Raw genomic sequence first — 17,605 nt, forward strand, 5'->3', positions numbered from 1 at the left:
GTTGGAACTCCCTGCCTCTTGATTTCGGGCAGGCGCCTGCTGAACAACTCCCCCCCCCCCCCAATTTCTAGTTACAGGTAGGTAGCCGTGTTGGTCTGTCGTAGTCGAAACAAAACAAAATAAAATAATACAAAAAATTCCTTCCAGTAGCATCTTAGAGACCAACTAAGTTAGTTATTGGTATGAGCTTTCGTCTCCGCAGGCGTGTCCTTTTTCGCCTGCAATTCCCACTCGCGATTTTACGTTAGTATAGTGATATTTAACTAAGAACTTGGTGGATTCATAGAGAAACAGGGCTAAGTGAAAATATCCACTGTAAATAGGCGCATCTGGATACTTTGTTACCATTTAACTGAGTTACGCTGCAAAGGCCATTTGCAGAAGGGCTCCTGTTGCATTACCCGCAATCACCTGCAGGAGTCTGGGTGTTTTGTGGACACGTGTATGTGCAAATGCTCCCACTCTTTCCGCCACCTTTCCTCTCCCCGCCCCATCCTTTTCCAGGATCTTCGCGTTTCCGCCGGCTTCCCGCCCTCTTTCAAGATGGTGCTGTGGCGTCACGTCGCCTCTTCCCACCCTCACCGTCTCTCCTGAAATGGCGCCTGTCGAGGACAGGAAATGAAGGTGGGACGGGGGCGGGCAAAGGAACCTCCTTTTGCGTCACTTCCTGCCAGGGAAGAGGGGCTGCGGTCTCCCTCTTTCGCAGAGCTGCGTCCTTGGCGCCTTCTGGGACCGGGTGAGATTCCTCTCTCTTGTCCCTTGCGGAGCATCGGGGAGAATTAAGAGCCCCGGGCTGCAGGCGGAGGCGGCGTGGAGGGACTGTTTAGCTTGTGCATGGAGGGGGGGGGGGGGCTATGGGGTCTTCTTCTTTTCTTTAGCGATCCCTCGTAGCCAAGTAAGATTGCCTTCCATGAACACATTCTTAACAGAGGACAATTCTGGATCCACCCGTCCTTCCACAGTGGGGACAGAGGTTTCTGGGCGGGAGTTGATTCCGGGGAGGGTTTGCCAAAAGTGCCTTCCTCTTAGCTCGTTTCTCCCTTTCATCCCGAGTTTGTTTTTCTTCAAAGTCCAATACTCCTTTGGTCAAGGCTGTTCTCCAACTGGTGCGCTCACAGGCCAGTGTTTCCCAGTTGTCGGTGTTTATACTACTTTTTAAAGATGTGCCTTGAGACAGTCTTTAACTTCTTTTGTCGACCACCAGCATTACACTTTCCATTTTTAAGTTCGGAATAGAGTAGTTGCATTGGAAGATGATAATTAGGCATCCGCACAACATGACCAGTCCAACGAAGTTGATGTTGAAGTATCATTGCTTTGACACTGGTGACTGTTCCTTCTTCCAGTACACTGACATTAGTTCACTTGTCTTCCCAGGTGATGTGTAAAAATTTTCCAAGACACCGTTGATGGAATCTTTAGAGAAGTTGGAGATGGCATTTATAAGTGTTCCATGTTTCACAAGCATACAGTAAAGTTGGTAGTACTATAGCTTCGTAAACAAGCATTTTGGTGGGGGGGGGGGGAAACCATACACACCCCAAACTAGCATTTTGGTTTCTCTGCAAATATCTCTGTCCTCAAACACTCTGCACTTCAATTGGGAGAATACAGCACTTGCAGAGCTCAGACGATGCTGGATTTCGGCATCGATGTCAGCCCTTGTGGAAAGATAACTGTCCAGGTAGGAGAAGTGATTAACACTTCCCAACATAACACCATCGAGTTGGATTTGTGGCGCTGCAGAGGGGTTGTTTTAAGTTTGTTGGTGCAGCACTTTGGATTTTTGGATGTTGAACGATAGGCCAAGCTTTTTGTAAGCTTCTGCAAAGATATTTAGGATGGTTTGGAGGTCGTCCTCTGAGTGTGCACACACTACGTTGTCATGAGCATATTGAAGCTCTAGGACTAAAGTTACAGTAACCTTACTCTTTGCTTTCAGCCTGCTCAGATTAAAGAGCTTTCCATCTGTTCAATATATGATTTCTACTCCTGTAGACAAAAATGACAGTCCAAATTCCTCATTCATCAGTTGCAGTTCTGACTTCATTCATTGACTGAAAACACCGAAAGGCAGGAGCAACCAGGCTGACTCATCTCACAGAAATCCCTTAAGGTGCCTGCACATTTTGCATGGTAACTTTTCTAGTGTTGTTGTTTGTTATTTATACCTCGTCCATCTGGCTGGGTTTCCCCAGCCACTCTGGCTGGTTTACAGCATATATAAAAACAAATTAAAACATCAAATATTAAAAACTTCCGGATATACGACTGCCTTCAGTTCAGATGTCTTCTAAAAGCTATGTAGTTCTTTATCTCCTTGGCATCTGAAGGGAGGGCATTCCACAGGGAGGGTGCCGCTACTGAGAAGGCACTAGGAGAAATAGGGGCTTCTCTTCTTCCTTCCTTTTTAACTTTGAAAAGAAAGTTCAGGTCAGTGCCGTGGTATAGTCCAGGCCTGATTCCTTGCAAGGCTCATCCACGCTTGCTGAGGAAATATTTTTTTCTTCTTCTGACAGTGTATCCATTTTATAACAGAACAATGTGTTTGTGCTTTGTAGGATTTTTCTAGCACCTCTAATTTGGACAGACAGAACTTGGCAGAAGAAAAACCAGATTCTTTCTGATCCCTTGGAGGTTTCTTGAGAGCACAGGTGGATGAGCAAGACTCAGCTGACCCTGGAGGAGGAAGAGGCAATTTCATCCTAATGGGGAGCAGCAGGGGATTCTGGGAAAACTCTGTGCAAATCCTGGGTGAGGAAGACACCCTTTGCTCTGATGTGCAGAGCCAGCAGTTCTGCTACCATGAGGTCAAAGGTCCCCGAGAATTTTGCAGTCGACTCTACCACTTTGACTGTCAATGGCTAAAGCCAGAAAGGCACACGAAAGCTGAGATGCTCGACTTGGTGATCTTGGAGCAGTTCCTGGCTGTCCTTCCACCGGAGATGGAGAGCTGGGTGAGGGAATGTGGAGCGAAGACCAGTGCCCAGGCAGTGGCCCTGGCCGAAGGTTTCCTCCTGAGTCAGGCAGCGGAGAGAAAGGAGGCAGAACAGCAGGTGAGACTTTCCTCTGAATACTCCCAAGGTGCTCTGAACATGAGGTAGGGTATCCTCAAATTCTCGACCAATGGCTCATCTTTTTTGGAAAGCATCCATGGAATGCTATCTGATACCCCTAATGTTTTTGCCTCTGCCGTTCCTTTTCTAACTCTTCTCCCAGTTCTCTGTTTGGAATACTTGTTGAAGTTCCTGCATTGCAGAGGGTTGGACTAGAGTCCAACTCTGTCATTCTGTGATTTCAGGGAAATTATCTGTTTGCAGAAATGGGCATGGATTCCTCTGAAGCAGAGAGGACTCTGTTGGATACCGGAGAGAGGCCCCTGGGTAAGGAGGAATGAGTTATTTCTCTGTTGGGTCACATTCTGTAGATTTTGAAACATAGCAGTGGGTTATTTGAATCTTTTGGGGGAAGACATTTGGGGCAAAGAACCTCCCGGGGGGGGGGGAATGTATATTTACACAACTAAAATATGAAATGGGTATAAACATCCAAACATACTCAGTAGGGGAGGCTTTTTCAAAGGCCCATATGTAGTTAGAGATGCACTACTTAACCTCCGAGAGAAGCAGACCCCCTTGGCTTCCCACTTACCTTTGTCTCTCGCAGGTGACAGAAAGGCATCAGTGAAACCTCATCCATATTTCCATGGCAACGGAGGGGAAGCGGCAGCTGTGGAACCAGATCAGGTAGTGGGAAGGAGCATTGTGGGGAGAGAGGCCGAGAGGTGGGGCAGCCAGGTGCCTCTGTGCCCAAGCTCCTGTCAAAGCTGCCCTGAACAAAGGCTAAAAAGGCCATTTGAGAAGGTTTATTTACTAAGAATAAGGAACAGCTTCCTCACCTCAGCTTCCGAATGTCACTTACATTATCCCTCAGTCATTTCCATTTTCTTTATAAAGTTATAATTGAATGCTAAAACAGGTTCCTAAAGAGTGGACAAACCATAAAAAGAGTGGTCAGGATTCACCTAGCCACCCCAATCAGTTGCACAGCAGGGCTTTCCCCCTCTATCCTCTCCCTTCCCAGGTTCCCATTCACCCCCTGAAGTGCACTTTAGGGCATTAGGAGTTTCCCCTGAAGAGTTTGCTGCAAATGTGCAGCAAAACAATCCCATTAAAACAACGCAGTAACCAACAGGCAGAAAACAACAGAGCAATGTGTAGTAGATCATCTTTATGCTGTCTAAGTGGAGGACATTTTCCTTCTTTTAGGGTCCAGTGTGCTTTGAAGATGTCGCTGTTTGTTTCACAGATGAGGAATGGGCATTGCTGGATTCTGACCAGAGAGCTTTACATAAGGAAGTCATGGAGGAGAATCGTGGGATCATGGACTCACTTGGTAAGGCTCCCTGCTGGTTCATAATATCTGTTTTGAAAATCAATACATACCTCTTTGTAACAAACCTCCAATATTTTGATGGAGCTCAACAGGGCTGCTATAGCATCTGAGATTCTAACATCCCCACAGCTCACCTTGAATGGAGGGCTGCCTACTGGTTGGTCTGTGATTATTCTTCCTCCAGTTGTTACTATTATTATCATTCATTTTGTTTCTCTATCACTCTATATTTTTCAGGGGGGGAATCAAAGCGGTTTACAACCTACATTAAACTGCAAATAAAACATTACAGAAGAAAGTTAGGCTCGGCTGAACTGCTCAGTCCTTTTTAAATGTAGGCTTCAGAATTGTTAGACAAATGGAAGTAGCTTTTGTCACGTTTTATGTTTTTGCTGCTGTCCATTTTCAGTTGGTCAGAGAACTTACTGATCTTTGAGATGAAGCAGATTCCATGATCGGGTCAGATCCAACCCAGAAAAGAGCCAGGCTTTTCAAATTCCAGGTTCCCATAAATATGTCCATAAATGCTAGTCAACAAAGGCAGTGAACTCTGTAGGAAGACCTCACATCTGAACTCTCGTCAGGTCTCCCTCTATCACAAGCAGTTAGCATTGTTAAATAATTGGGGACTCAATTTCTTCCTGTGATTCTAATCTGTTTTTCTCTTCAATGTAGGTGGTGATAAATTAGAAATGATCAAGGGAGACCATGGCAGAATCCACACAATGAAGAAGCCACATAAATATTCGGAGTGTGGAGAGAGATTCCGTCAGAGCTCTCATTCCACTTCCCATCAAATAAATCCCATTGGGAAGAAATCCTATCAGTGCTTAGAATGTGGAAAAAGCTTTGGTCGGAAACGAACTCTCACAGCCCATCACAGAGTCCACACTGGGGAGAAACCGTATCAATGCTTGGAATGTGGAAAGAGCTTCAGTCACAACAGCAATCTCACTTCACATCAAAGAATTCATACCGGGGAGAAACCCTATCAGTGCTTGGAATGTGGAAAGAGCTTCACTCAGTGCGCAACTTTCACTTCCCATCAAAGAATTCATACCGGAGAGAAACCCTATCAGTGCTTGGAATGTGGCAAGAGCTTCCGTCACAGCACCGCTCTCACTTCCCATCAAAGAATTCACACTGGGGAGAAACCCTATCAGTGCTTGGAATGTGGAAAGAGCTTAAGTAAGAGCTCTGCTCTCACTTCCCATCAAAGAATTCATACCGGGGAGAAACCCTATCAGTGCTTGGAATGTGGAAAGAGTTTCCGTCACAGCACCGCTCTCACTACACATCAAGTAATTCATACCGGGAAGAAGCCCTATCAGTGCTTGGAATGTGGAAAGAGCTTTGGTCAGAAGGGAAAACTCACTTTACATCAAAGAATTCATACTGGGGAGAAACCCTTTGAATGCCAAGAGTGTGGAAAGAGCTTTAGTAAGAGCAACCATCTCACTTCCCATCAAAGAATTCATACAGGAGAGAAACCTTATGAGTGCTTGGAATGTGGAAAGAGCTTCACTCGGAAAGAAAGTCTCGCTTCCCATCAAAGAACACACAGCGAGGAGAAACCCTATCAGTGCTTGGAATGTGGAAAGAGTTTCAGTCGAAAGGAAACACTCACTTTCCATCAAAGAATTCATACTGGAGAGAAACCATATCAGTGCATGGAATGTGGAAAGAGTTTCAGTCACAGAGCTAATTTCATGGCCCATCAAAGAACTCACAGCGGGGAGAAACCATATCAATGCTTAGAATGTGGAAAGAGCTTCCGTTACAGCAGCAATCTCACTGTCCATCAAAGAACTCACAGCATGGAGAAACCATATCAGTGCTTGCAATGTGGGAAGAGCTTCCATCAGAGCAGCGCCCTCACTTCCCATCAAACAATTCACAGTGGGGAGAAACCATATCAGTGTTTGGAATGTGGAAAGAGCTTCAATCACAGCAGCACCCTCACTTACCATCAGACAACTCATAGAAGAGAGAAACCATTTAAATGCCAAGAGTGTGGAAAGAGTTTCAGTCATAAGGAAAGTCTCACTTCCCATCAAATAATTCATACAGGGGGGAAACCCTATCAGTGCTTGGAATGTGGAAAGAGCTTCAGTCACAGAACAACTCTCACGGCCCATCAAAGAATTCATACCGGGGAGAAACCTTTTCAGTGCCAAGAGTGTGGAAAGAGCTTTCGTCAGAGATCATCTCTCACTACCCATCAAAGAACTCACAGTGGAGAGAAACCATATCTGTGCTTGGAATGTGGAAAGAGCTTTAGACACAGTCGCACTCTCATTTCCCATCAAAGAGTTCACAGTGGAGAGAGACCATATCAGTACTTCAAATATGGAATGAGCTTCACTGGCAGTGACAACCTCACTTCCCATCAAATTCCCAATGGGGAGAAACCATAGCAGCTGCTGTTTACAAATTTAAATACAGTGGTGCCCCGCAAGACGAACACCTCGCAAGACGGAAAACCCGCTAGACAAAAGGGTTTTCCGTTTTGGAGGCGCTTCGCAAAACGAATTTCCCTATGGGCTTGCTTCGCAAGACGAAAAAGTCTTGCGAGTTCCTTCGGGTCCCCCCCCCTTTTCCTAAGCGCTAAGCCGCTTATCAGCTGATCCGCTGATAAGCCGCTTAACAGCTGATTGCCAAAAGCTGCTAAACCGCTAATAGCGCTAATCCGTTAAGCTGTCAATGGGCTTGCTTCGCAAGACGAAAAAACCGCTATACGAAGAGCCTCACGGAACGAATTAATTTCGTCTTGCGAGGCACCACTGTATATGAAACTTTAATTAGTAGGTGGGTGAGTATTGCTATGGTGTTTGTATTATCTACCATTTCTTCATACTACGTGCCCACATCTGTGAGGTGCAAATCATTGGCCAAGGTGTTGGAATACCTTCTTCACATCACACCTGGGGAGAGAGTCATGCATGATTTGGCAACACTGATGAGGTTGCCTTCAATCAGTGCCATCTAGTTGTGTACTGAATTGACCCTCCCTCCTGTCAATATCAGTATTGCCTTACAAAACTCAGAACCCCAGAAATGTGGGGGGAGTTGTGTAAACGTGTGTTTACACAATAACAGTTTGACAAACAGTTGTGAGCCCTACATTGAAATCCCCGAGGTTTGACTCTTACCTTAAAGCCTCTTGCAGCAGAGTTTAATAGTTTGAACAGCAATACCTTAGGGATAAAAGGCTGTGAAGCCTATATTAGGAATCCTTTCTGGGCACTTGGGATTTGCTACCCCGTCTCTTCCCTTTTTACTAATAATAAGATCAGGCTTTCAAGTAAGCATAAAAGTTTTACCTATAATAAATCTAGTGTTCTTCAAATCAGTATGAATATAAACAAAGGCACAGCACATCTTAGATTAAAAATTACAGAAGTTAAGATGAAGATCCTTTATGTGAGCCTGCAGAGTAGCCACACATCCTTCCAGGTTGAGAGCATGGTAAGGAACAGAAAGAAAAATTTGTAAAAGACAAATAGACCTTTTTACTCCTGCCCTTGGAGAGAAGAGGGACCAACACCAATCTGAACCTTGTAGCCTTCTCTAAGATGTAAAGACTGCTGTTCTTAACCCCTTGCTTACTGGCAATCTATTCACAGTTGTATTTGTCTGCATTAAACTTCACACAATAAATACAGTCAAGTGAAGAAGTGTTTTTGATATACCTCTAACTCAACATATTTATAATGCGTAGTTTTGTTTCCAGTTGCTTCCAAGCAATGCTATTGGCCTGATAGCATTCCAAGGCCACCACAGAAACAGAGTGAACTAAATGTTCTTAAAAGAACAAGGAATAGAAGGGGATTCCACAGGATTAGTACCAAAATTCTAAGAATTTTGCAAAACCAGTCTGTTCTAATAAATTCCCCTTAAAGAGACAATGTCCCAGGCTTTGCATGGAGGTGAAGAGTGTGAGTGTTACATAAAGTTAAGGGCCCACAGATGTCACTGCCAATGACTTGGATAAATTGGTTTTGGCTTCAAGCTCCCAACCATACAATTCAAATTCTGGCTAAATTCTCACATGAAACAATTAACCAAATTCAAATTCTGGTCTTAAGCCCTATACCTTTGCTTGCATGACCCTTCAAATATATATTTTTAACAGTTGCCAACCAAAGGGAAGCATGTATCAGTTAAAACTCTCTGGAGCTAAAACTTATTTACCCTTTGCAAATGGTTTAGAAACTATGGCCTCACTTATCACAAAGAGCTTCATTGCCAGGGACAGCTGGATGGGAAGAGTAACACAGGGACACCTTTTAATTGTCAAAATAAATGTTGGACTTTAACATTAAAAGTCCAACATATGTGAGGTTAAATATGCCTTAAGCCACCCTTGCCGCCCACATTCTCCACTAGAACAGTTACATGTGTCTGAAATAACATGCATGTCCAGCTCTCACGTGTATTCACACACAATGAAGGGAGCTTTTGCTAGAGTCATAACATGCATCCTTTTATGAATATGTGTTTGCCTTTAACCCTACACCAACAAGAAGTTATTACATAGGGCTTCTGTTTCCAGTAGGGAGCACGGGATTTTGCTCTCCCAGCTTCTCCGAAGCCCCAGGTGTGTGTCCTTGGATGAAGATATTGGTTTAGCATCCCCCTTAATCCTTCTGATGAAATTGGGGAGTGTCATAAACTTGCAGACACCTTATAATGTCTGCTTTGGTCTTGGACGGAGTTGGAAAACTTCACTGAGAAAGGAGGGGCAGGGTTCTGTCTTTTGATGTGACTCCATTCTCAAGAAGGCCTCCATCAACAACCATGTTTGCTGTAAACCTCCTTTGATTTCAGACAATTGGACTAAAGTGAAGAGGTGCCCTAGCCTACATGATGTTAACCAAAGCTGCTGGAGACTATTTGACTGTTAATTGAAGGCTTTGTAAGATGCTAATTTCTGCTGTGAGGGGTATTGGAAATGGGAGGGTGGATGGTTTCTTCGTATAATTTTCTTCTTAAGGATTTTTGGCAGCTAACTGCTGAGCAATGGAATTGTAAGAATTTAAGAAGAGCGGACCTTAAATATAAATTAACTTTGCTTGCTAAAAATTGATGGATCCTGTAAGCAAATGAATTATTGGATGGTGTGTGTGAAAATCTGCCTGGCTAAAGGGGAAGGAAAGGGTCATTTAAATACAAATGTTTTTAAGGAATTAGTCCTTGTCCTGTACAAGCTCATGGAACAAAAAGATGTAATAGAAACTAGAGTAAAGCTGGATTTAGAGACAATGGACCAGAGCATTTGGCGCGAGAGAGTGTGAAGCAGCGTTTAAATCCCAAACTGTTGTAACATTATAAAATTGGATATACCTGGTAAAGAAGAAATAATCTGAAATTGTGAAGTATAGAAGATGGCTTGTATGGACCTAACTGAGCATAGGGGAGAGGATTAAGAAAATTTTAAAATATATTTTCATGGCAATAATGTTCACTCCCCCTCCCACCTGGTATTAGGCAAGGAGGGCAAGAACATGGACAGACCAGAAACCTGGGAATATGATATCACCAATGACCCTTTTGCTATATAACAGTGAGAATCAGGAGATCCCGTGGATTGTTTGTGTGTGTGAAGCTGGAATGGAATGCTGCGGCTGAAGAGGACTTCTTCTTTACCATCACCAGTCAGACATGTGCACATGCAAAACGCCAGGAGAAATAAGTTGTATTTGTGGGATATTGATGCATAACCAGTGATTTTTGTGGGCTGACAAAGTGAAGAGTAACTCTATTTGATATTTTGGGAATATGTTATAGTAAAATAAAAGTCTATGCAGGAATTGAAATGTGTACAATGGTATCTTGTTTCCCGAACAGCTTAGTTGTTGAACAAATCGGCTCCCAAACACTGCAAATCCGGAAGTAAGTGTTCTGTTTTGCGAATGTTTTTTAGAAGCCAAATGTCCAACATTGCTTCCACTTGAGTGCAGGAAGCTCCTGCAGCCAATTGGAAGCCGCATCTTGGTTTTTGGATGGTTTCAGGAGTCAAACGGCCTCCCAGAACAGATTAAGTTTGAGAACCAATGTACTACTGTACAGTCAATGGGAAATGAAGAAATTAGTGATAAAATATTTTAAGTATTGAAATGAAATTAGGAAATGTATGCTATACTGAGCAGTGAGTAGAGGAAAGAGAAACATGGACGCTGGGTGGGAAGTCAGCTTTTAAATCTATTAAATTTGTATTAATTTGATGTTAACTTGTTGAAAACTTTGAAAAGCAATAAAAATTAATTGGACCAAAACTGTTTTTACACAGAGGAAATATAAAGATTGGTTTATTATATGAAATGAAAGTGACAGAATATATATAAATGCTGCTTCAGGCAGCAAAATGACAATTTAAGCAGGCAGCAGATCCTACAAGACATTCGCACCTTGATCTAAAGAACGGAAAAATCCCAAAAGCCTACGGAAAGGGACAGTTTTGCCCGAAAACTCACATTAATATCAAGCCAAGAAATGTAGGGGGTGAGAAAGTCCATAGCTGTCCTTAGGTGAAGCAGATGTCCTTAGGTGTCCTTAGGTGAAGCAGATTCCTTAGGAGCACTGAGTAAGTTCTTCTCTGTTGCAGCTGGAAGAGCCAACTGACTTTTTGGAATATGGGGTTTTTATACCTTTTTGGTCAATGGAGAAGTGAGTGGGGTCTTGAGATGAGCAATTCCAGCAATTCCCATAGTTCTGTTGTCTTTCTGTCACAGTTTCCTGACCATTCCTCACCTCTCCCATCTTGCAAATGTTAAGAGCCGCCTTGGCCGCCTGCCTTGCTCACGGCTGCTATTCCAAAGCCAGTCTCCTTGTTCCTGCAAATACTAAAGATGTGAATGTGCAAATGCGCTACTGGGCTAAACAGGCTGCTCGTCATAGAATTGAAGAGCTTCAAGGGACCTTCAGGATCATGTGGTGGCCTGAGCCAGAGGGGAGGGAAGGAGGAGGGCTTCTGAGTTCTGTGCAAAGCTGAGCCAGGGATCTGGGCAGTCCCCAGGTGCTGCGGCTTCTCATGCACTTAGGGTGGACACTGGCCTTTGAGGGCAGCCTCCCCATGGGGCTGCACTGAATTCTTCCTGAAGGGTTAGGTATTAGGATTTTAGAGGTTAGAGGGTTAGGGTGAAGGTGAGGGTTAGGTAGGGGTTAGGGGTTAAATGTTAGGGTTGGGTTTAGGATGAGGGTATAGCGTTAGAGGGTTGGGGGTAAGGGTTAGGGTTAGGGTTTAAGTTTAGGGTTAGGGTTGTGGGAGAGTGCCAGCATCGCTCACTCCTTCAGCTTAGTGATATAAGGAGCATCTATTTCAGCAGTTTGCTCCTTACTCTGGTCCTCAGCATATCTTCAGCAGCCAGTTTGATGATGACTTTAGCCAGTTTGTAGTCTACACTATGTGCTGACCTGATTACAGCCTGCAGAATTTTATTAATGCACAATCGATGCTTTGGAGAGATCTGCAGAAAAGAAGGAAATGAGAAAGGAAACCAAAAGTCTCCTGCCAAGTGCCAAAGGTGGTTTGTGGATGCATGGAAAAAGCAGCAAAGCCCCAAACTGGATTGCCTCACCCCTCACTTGGAGGACTGCAAAGCTTTCCTCTCACAGAAAAGGGGTGAATCCTGAACTCCCCCACCCTTGTGGACCATTTTAACAGTTGGCTGGGGCCTCTCACCTGTCACCTGATGGCCAAGCTGAAAAAAAACAGATTCCTTTGCAGACAGAGGAAGGTCCTTCATTGCAGCAGCTTCCATTTAAGCAGGTGGCACAAGGGGCCTGCTCTGGTCAGCCGGCCTTACCAGCACACCCCAACATCAAGACAGAGCAGTGCTCCTTGTGTCCTCCCCGTGAGCCATACTTTCTGCTTTTGACAGGGTTGTGATAATGTAGAAACCACATTCTAACACTGCTTAGATGAAAAGGCTGTCCAAAGTGGCAGACAAATGCCACAAATGATGTGTAATCATTGGTGGTCACAAGCGGACTGGATCCAGGAGACCCCTCGGTTTCCTCCCGCTGCCCTTTTGCAGCTAAGCCTTGTTGCCCCCCACGGATGAATCCAAAATGCCTTTTCCACTAGTGATGGAATACTAATCAGCTCAAAGGAGCAAGAAAACGAGAGCAGCTCAGTTTGCAGAAGGCGCCTGTGACTCCCCTCTGAGCCCCAGGTCTCCAACAAAGGAACAACAGGGGAAGTGTCAGTATCAAATGTGGCATTTCACTGATAAATATATCTATGTACTGGCTCAGTGGGGAAACTTTAGAAATTCATAAGAAATCACTTGTATCAACCCCATCAATTCCAAGGGCATTTAGGACCCAGGGAAGGTATAAGGGGAGGGGTGAGTGAGAGTCCTGACTGGTGATATTCTGACAGGTAACCATCTCAATCACAATGCCTACCCACCCAATAGTGAGATGACGGACAGGACAAAGGTGTTTATTTTACTTAACTCAGGGATGAAGCAAGTGTCAATGCTTTCCTTTGTACTGTGATGGAGTATATAATCACTCACAGGGAAGGGAGAAGAGCTGAGTACCTTTTGCAGCCAATGTGGTTTCTGGCAAATACTGACCAGCCAGGTTGCTGTTTCCTCACCAAAGGAAATTTACACGGGAGTAAGTTTACGCAATGAAGCACAGAAATGAGAAAAAGCTTGAAGAGACAAACAAAGGGGGGGGGGGGAGTTTTCCAAGAAAAGGGGCTAAGAAATCCTACCGGCAGAGCAGATAGACCAGGCTGCCCCTCCCCCCCTTTTGCTTTGGCTCGTTTTCTTTTGTTTCTCTTCCTGTCCTCCTCCTGCCCTCCGGGACCCACCTCGTGGGTGAGGGTGGGTTCCCTTCCATCAGGTAGACCGGGCCCCGAGCGGTATATCTGGTTACTATGCCACCCGGTCCACCTGGTGGAAGGAAGGGAGCGACCACTGTGCCTATCTCTTTGTCAGCTGCCGGGGGCGCCCCTGCGCTCCTGAGCAAAAGGGCTCGGCTGTTGCCCGGGTCTATCCGCTCGGCGATATCACAGAAGATCCACAGTGGAAGGGGCGTCCCGGTCTACCCGGAGGGAGGGAATAACCTCCCAGTTTAGCAGCTGGCTGGATGGCGGCGCCCCAGCGCCCCCAAGCAAAGGCATCGACAGCTGCCCTAGTCTACCCAGTTGGTGGCACCCGGTCCCGGTCTACCCGGAGGAAGGGAACGGCTACCCCAGTCTAGCAGCGGCCCAGAGGGCCCTTCACATGCTTCTGACTGAGGGCATCGGCGCCCGCCCGGTGTACCCGCTGGAAGCCCCCCCCCCCGACGGCCACCTTGTCTACCTGCGCGCCGGCCGGCTGGGAAGGAACCGTTGCGCGAGTTGGCCCAGTCTACCCACAGGAAGGGAGCCCGAGCCCGCCCACCTCGCTCGCTCTGCAATTCCACCCGTTCCGCTCCCGTTCTCCGTGGCCAGGGGGAGAAACTTGAGAAAGGGGGACAGGCGATCTACCCATAGACGGGGGCAGGACTGCAGGACGGGAGCTTCCATGGCATTACCTTCAGTTCCTTCGCCAGGAAGTTCCCAGCTAAAGACTGCTCGCCAGCCAGCTTAAAGGCAATTTATGAAGATGTTCTCTACACAGGCTCTGTATTCTCCATCTCAGCCATTGCACACAGAGACCTCTTTGGGGAACAAATCACAATTGGAGAGAGACCTGTTGGAATGTAATGTAAACTTGTTGTCCAAAATGTATAAAATATTATTGGAGTGGGAGACAAAGGATGAGCAAGTAAAATCTTTAAAGATACACTGGGCGATAGATACACTGGTCATAATATAGTTATGGAAGCATGGGAATGATAGTGGAATTTGAATATAAAATTTACAGCATGTTATGGTCTAAGAGAAAATTATATGAAAATGATGTATCGGTATCTAACACCAAGTAAATTGGCAAAAAATGTATACCTGTAAATCATATTCAAACAAATGTTGGAAATGTAAAGAGAAATAAGGTTCTTTTTATCATATATGGTGGTCTTATAGTAAGGTTAAAGTTTACTGGGAAATGATATATAATGAATTGGAAAAGATGTTAAAAATAACTTTTATTTTAAAAAACAGAAGCTTTTCTTTTGGGAATTATAGGAATTGAATTCCCTAAATAGAAATGTATTTATGTACACTACTACAGCATCAAAAATGTTACTTGCCCCAAAATGGAAAGAAGCAGAAGTCCCAGTAAAGGAAGAATGGATACAAAAACTTATGGAATTTGCAGAAATTGCAAAACTTACCAGAAGAATAAGAAATCAAGATAACAAACTCTTTATAAAAGAATGGTAATGGTTTATTGAATATTTACAGATAAACTGTAAACAGATTAAAACATTAGCAGGATTATTGTAATAACCTGTAGTTGTATAAGAGGATATATTTTCAGTAGATAATTAAAAGAGTAAATTAAATGAATTTGGATATGCAGAATATATGAAAAAATAAATTTAAGGAACTGCAGGAAGAGGGGGAAGGAAGTAAAATTTTGGAATGTTATATGGAATGTAAAATTAATGAAATGTATAGATTTGAAAAGTATAAATAAAATCTAAAGAAAGAAAGAAACCTGGCAGGCTGATTTGCTGTAAATCCATAAATGGCAAAGGGACCCCTGACCGTTAAGTCCAGTTGCGGACGACTCTGGGGTTGTGGCGCTCATCTCACTTTACTGGCCGAGAGAGCTGGCGTTTGTCCACAGACAACTTCCGGGTCATGTGGCCAACATGACTAAGCCACTCCTGGCAAACCAGAGCAGCGCACGAAAACACCATTTACTTTCCTGCTGGAGCGGTACCTATTTATCTATTTGCATTTTGACATGCTTTCGAACTGCTAGGTTGGCAGGAGCAGGGACTGAGCAATGGGAGCTCACTCCGTTGTAGGGATTCGAACTGCCAAACTTCTGATCCACAAGCCCTAGGCTCTGTGGTTTAGATCACAGCACCACCTGGGTCCCAGATAATCCATGCCTTTCTTTTAATAAAGTACTAGAACTGAGCACTCTGGATTTTATGACTTCCTTTTGCGGTACCCCTGCACCCAACCACTCCCACAAGCACTCCTTTGGGTCTGCGGTTCAGAACATCATAGCAGGGTTTTCTTCTCTTCTTCACCTGAGCTGATGGAGAAAGTAATAATTTCATAACCTATGGCAGTGATGGCGAACCTTTTAGAGACCAAGTGCCCAAACTGCAACCCAAAACCCACTTATTTATTGCAAAGTGCCAATACGGCAATTTAACCTGAATACTGAGGTTTTAGTTTAGAAAAAAATAACTCATACATTAACATATTTTGTCTTAAAAGAAAAACACAACAGAGCTTTCTATGATACAAACAACTTTTTTTTTAAAGGTAAAATTTTGCATTTGGCACGCTTTTGATCAGTTAATGTGATTTTTGTTGTTGTACGCATGCTGATAATTTGTCTAACCTTGCTGAACTCAAGGCGGCTTACTCCCGAGTAGGAACAACAAACTTGCAGGAGGTCCTGGAGCATCAAAAGTCAAGGCCTGCTGAGCTGCTTGTCAGGGTTACCATGGCTCAAAATGTGAGAGCAGAGGAGACGGAATTGTTGGATACTAAAGGTAAAAAATTATCTAAAATGTATAAGCTATTGTTGGAGTGGCATACAAAAGAAGAAAAAGTTAAATCTGTGATGATAGATTGGGCAAGAGATGTAGGATATAATATAATGTTTGAGGATTGGGAAAGATTGTGGAAGAAAGCGGTCAAGTTCACCGCATGTACTGTGTTAAAAGAAAATATAATGAAAATGATGTACAGATGGTATTTGACTCCTGTAAAATTAGCAAAGATAATCTATGTTGGAAATGTAAAGAAAAGGAAGGAACCTTTTATCATATGTGGTGGACCTGTCCCAATGTGAAAGACTTCTGGGGAAAGATTTATAATGAACTGAAAAAAATGTTGAAAGAAACCAGAGGCCTTTCTTCTTGGAATAACAGGTTTGGAATTGCCCACGAAAGATGTTAAACTATTTTTGTATGCCACAACTGCTGCTCGTATTTTATTAGCTAAAAAGTGGAAAACCCAAGAATTACCAATGATAGAAGAATGGCAGATGAAGATGATGGATTTTTCGGAGCTAGCTGACCTAACCAGAAGAGTCCGCGACCAGAAGGAGGAGGAGTATCAGGAAGACTGGATTAAATTTAATGATTACTTAGTTAAATATGTTAAGTTAAATAAACTGAAAACAGCTTGCAGATACTTAATTGGCTTTGGATTTTATTTATTTTAAGTGATGAATTAATATGTTTAATTTCATAATGTGAAGATCTAAGGATGTTAATGTTTAAGTTAAATTTTATAAGAACTGCGATTTGGAAAACCGTTAAAAGGACATGCAATGAAATTCAACCAAGGGGAAGGAGGAAGTCACTTGACAATGTTAATAAGTGTAATTTTTAATAAGGCTATGGTTTATGTTTGTTTGTCTTATGTGTTTGTTTGTTTATAGTGTTGTGAAAACCAATTATTTTTTTTGGGGAAAAAACCCCTAAATGTGAGAGCAGAGCAGGAAGGTGGGTCTGGCACAGCCGAGCTTGATGGCGGGGAGGGAGCGCCACCCCAGAGGTGGTTGCCAGGTTTGGTTGCAGTGGCAGATGGGCTTGGTCAGAGTGACTTGAGTAGTGGTGGTGCAGGCTTTGAAGGGAGCAGCAGTTTCCCAGCATGTGCCCTCCTCTCCTCCTCCCCCCAGCATGGCCCCGAGGGTTAAAATGGAGCCCTAGCAGCACTGGGACCATGCTGGAAGCGGCCAGGAGCCTCCTGCAGTGCTGGAGCACCAGTTTCACCCCCTAGCTATGGCCCTGCTGGGGCAATGGCATGCGTGCCCACAGAGAGGTCTCTGAGAGCCCCCTCTGGCACACGTGCCATAGGTTCACCACCACTGACCTCAGGAACTGGACTGATGGCAGGGGGAGACTGGGAGTGCCAGAGGCTCCTCAGGAACAACCAGAGTGGTAAGACATCCACTCTGAGTGAACCGCCCTGAGACCTATGGCTATAGGGTGGTATATAAATTCAATTCATAATAACAACTCAATCTTTGCCTGTCCTGCTCTCACTGCCACACCCAGTAGACTGGGCAGCCCCTCCAGTGGGTAGATGATGACCCTCAGCCCACAGTTGGGCACCTTGGGACCTCTAGTG

General features: G+C 44.3%; 1 protein-coding gene across 17 annotated transcripts; it reads left to right on the forward strand.

The window, feature by feature from the left end:
• Nucleotides 1-80: 80 nt before the first annotated feature.
• LOC144325725 (uncharacterized) lies at nt 81-10,214 on the forward strand. 17 transcript variants are annotated; one of them, XM_077919904.1, is made up of 8 exons: nt 646-736; nt 1,378-1,476; nt 1,999-2,116; nt 2,562-3,056; nt 3,302-3,383; nt 3,667-3,746; nt 4,269-4,395; nt 5,071-10,214. In XM_077919904.1, the coding sequence occupies exons 4-8, from the start codon at nt 2,709-2,711 to the stop codon at nt 6,810-6,812; spliced, it is 2,379 nt and encodes a 792-aa protein (XP_077776030.1). In that variant the 5' UTR covers nt 646-736; nt 1,378-1,476; nt 1,999-2,116; nt 2,562-2,708; the 3' UTR covers nt 6,813-10,214. The 17 variants fall into 17 exon arrangements, with proteins under 17 accessions (XP_077776029.1, XP_077776033.1, XP_077776030.1 ...); XM_077919908.1 differs by having other exon boundaries at nt 2,033-2,116; XM_077919903.1 differs by lacking the exon at nt 1,378-1,476 and having other exon boundaries at nt 81-736.
• Nucleotides 10,215-17,605: the final 7,391 nt, after the last annotated feature.

Source organism: Podarcis muralis, chromosome 15, assembly GCF_964188315.1.
Source record: "Podarcis muralis chromosome 15, rPodMur119.hap1.1, whole genome shotgun sequence".
NCBI classification, from domain to species: domain Eukaryota; kingdom Metazoa; phylum Chordata; class Lepidosauria; order Squamata; family Lacertidae; genus Podarcis; species Podarcis muralis.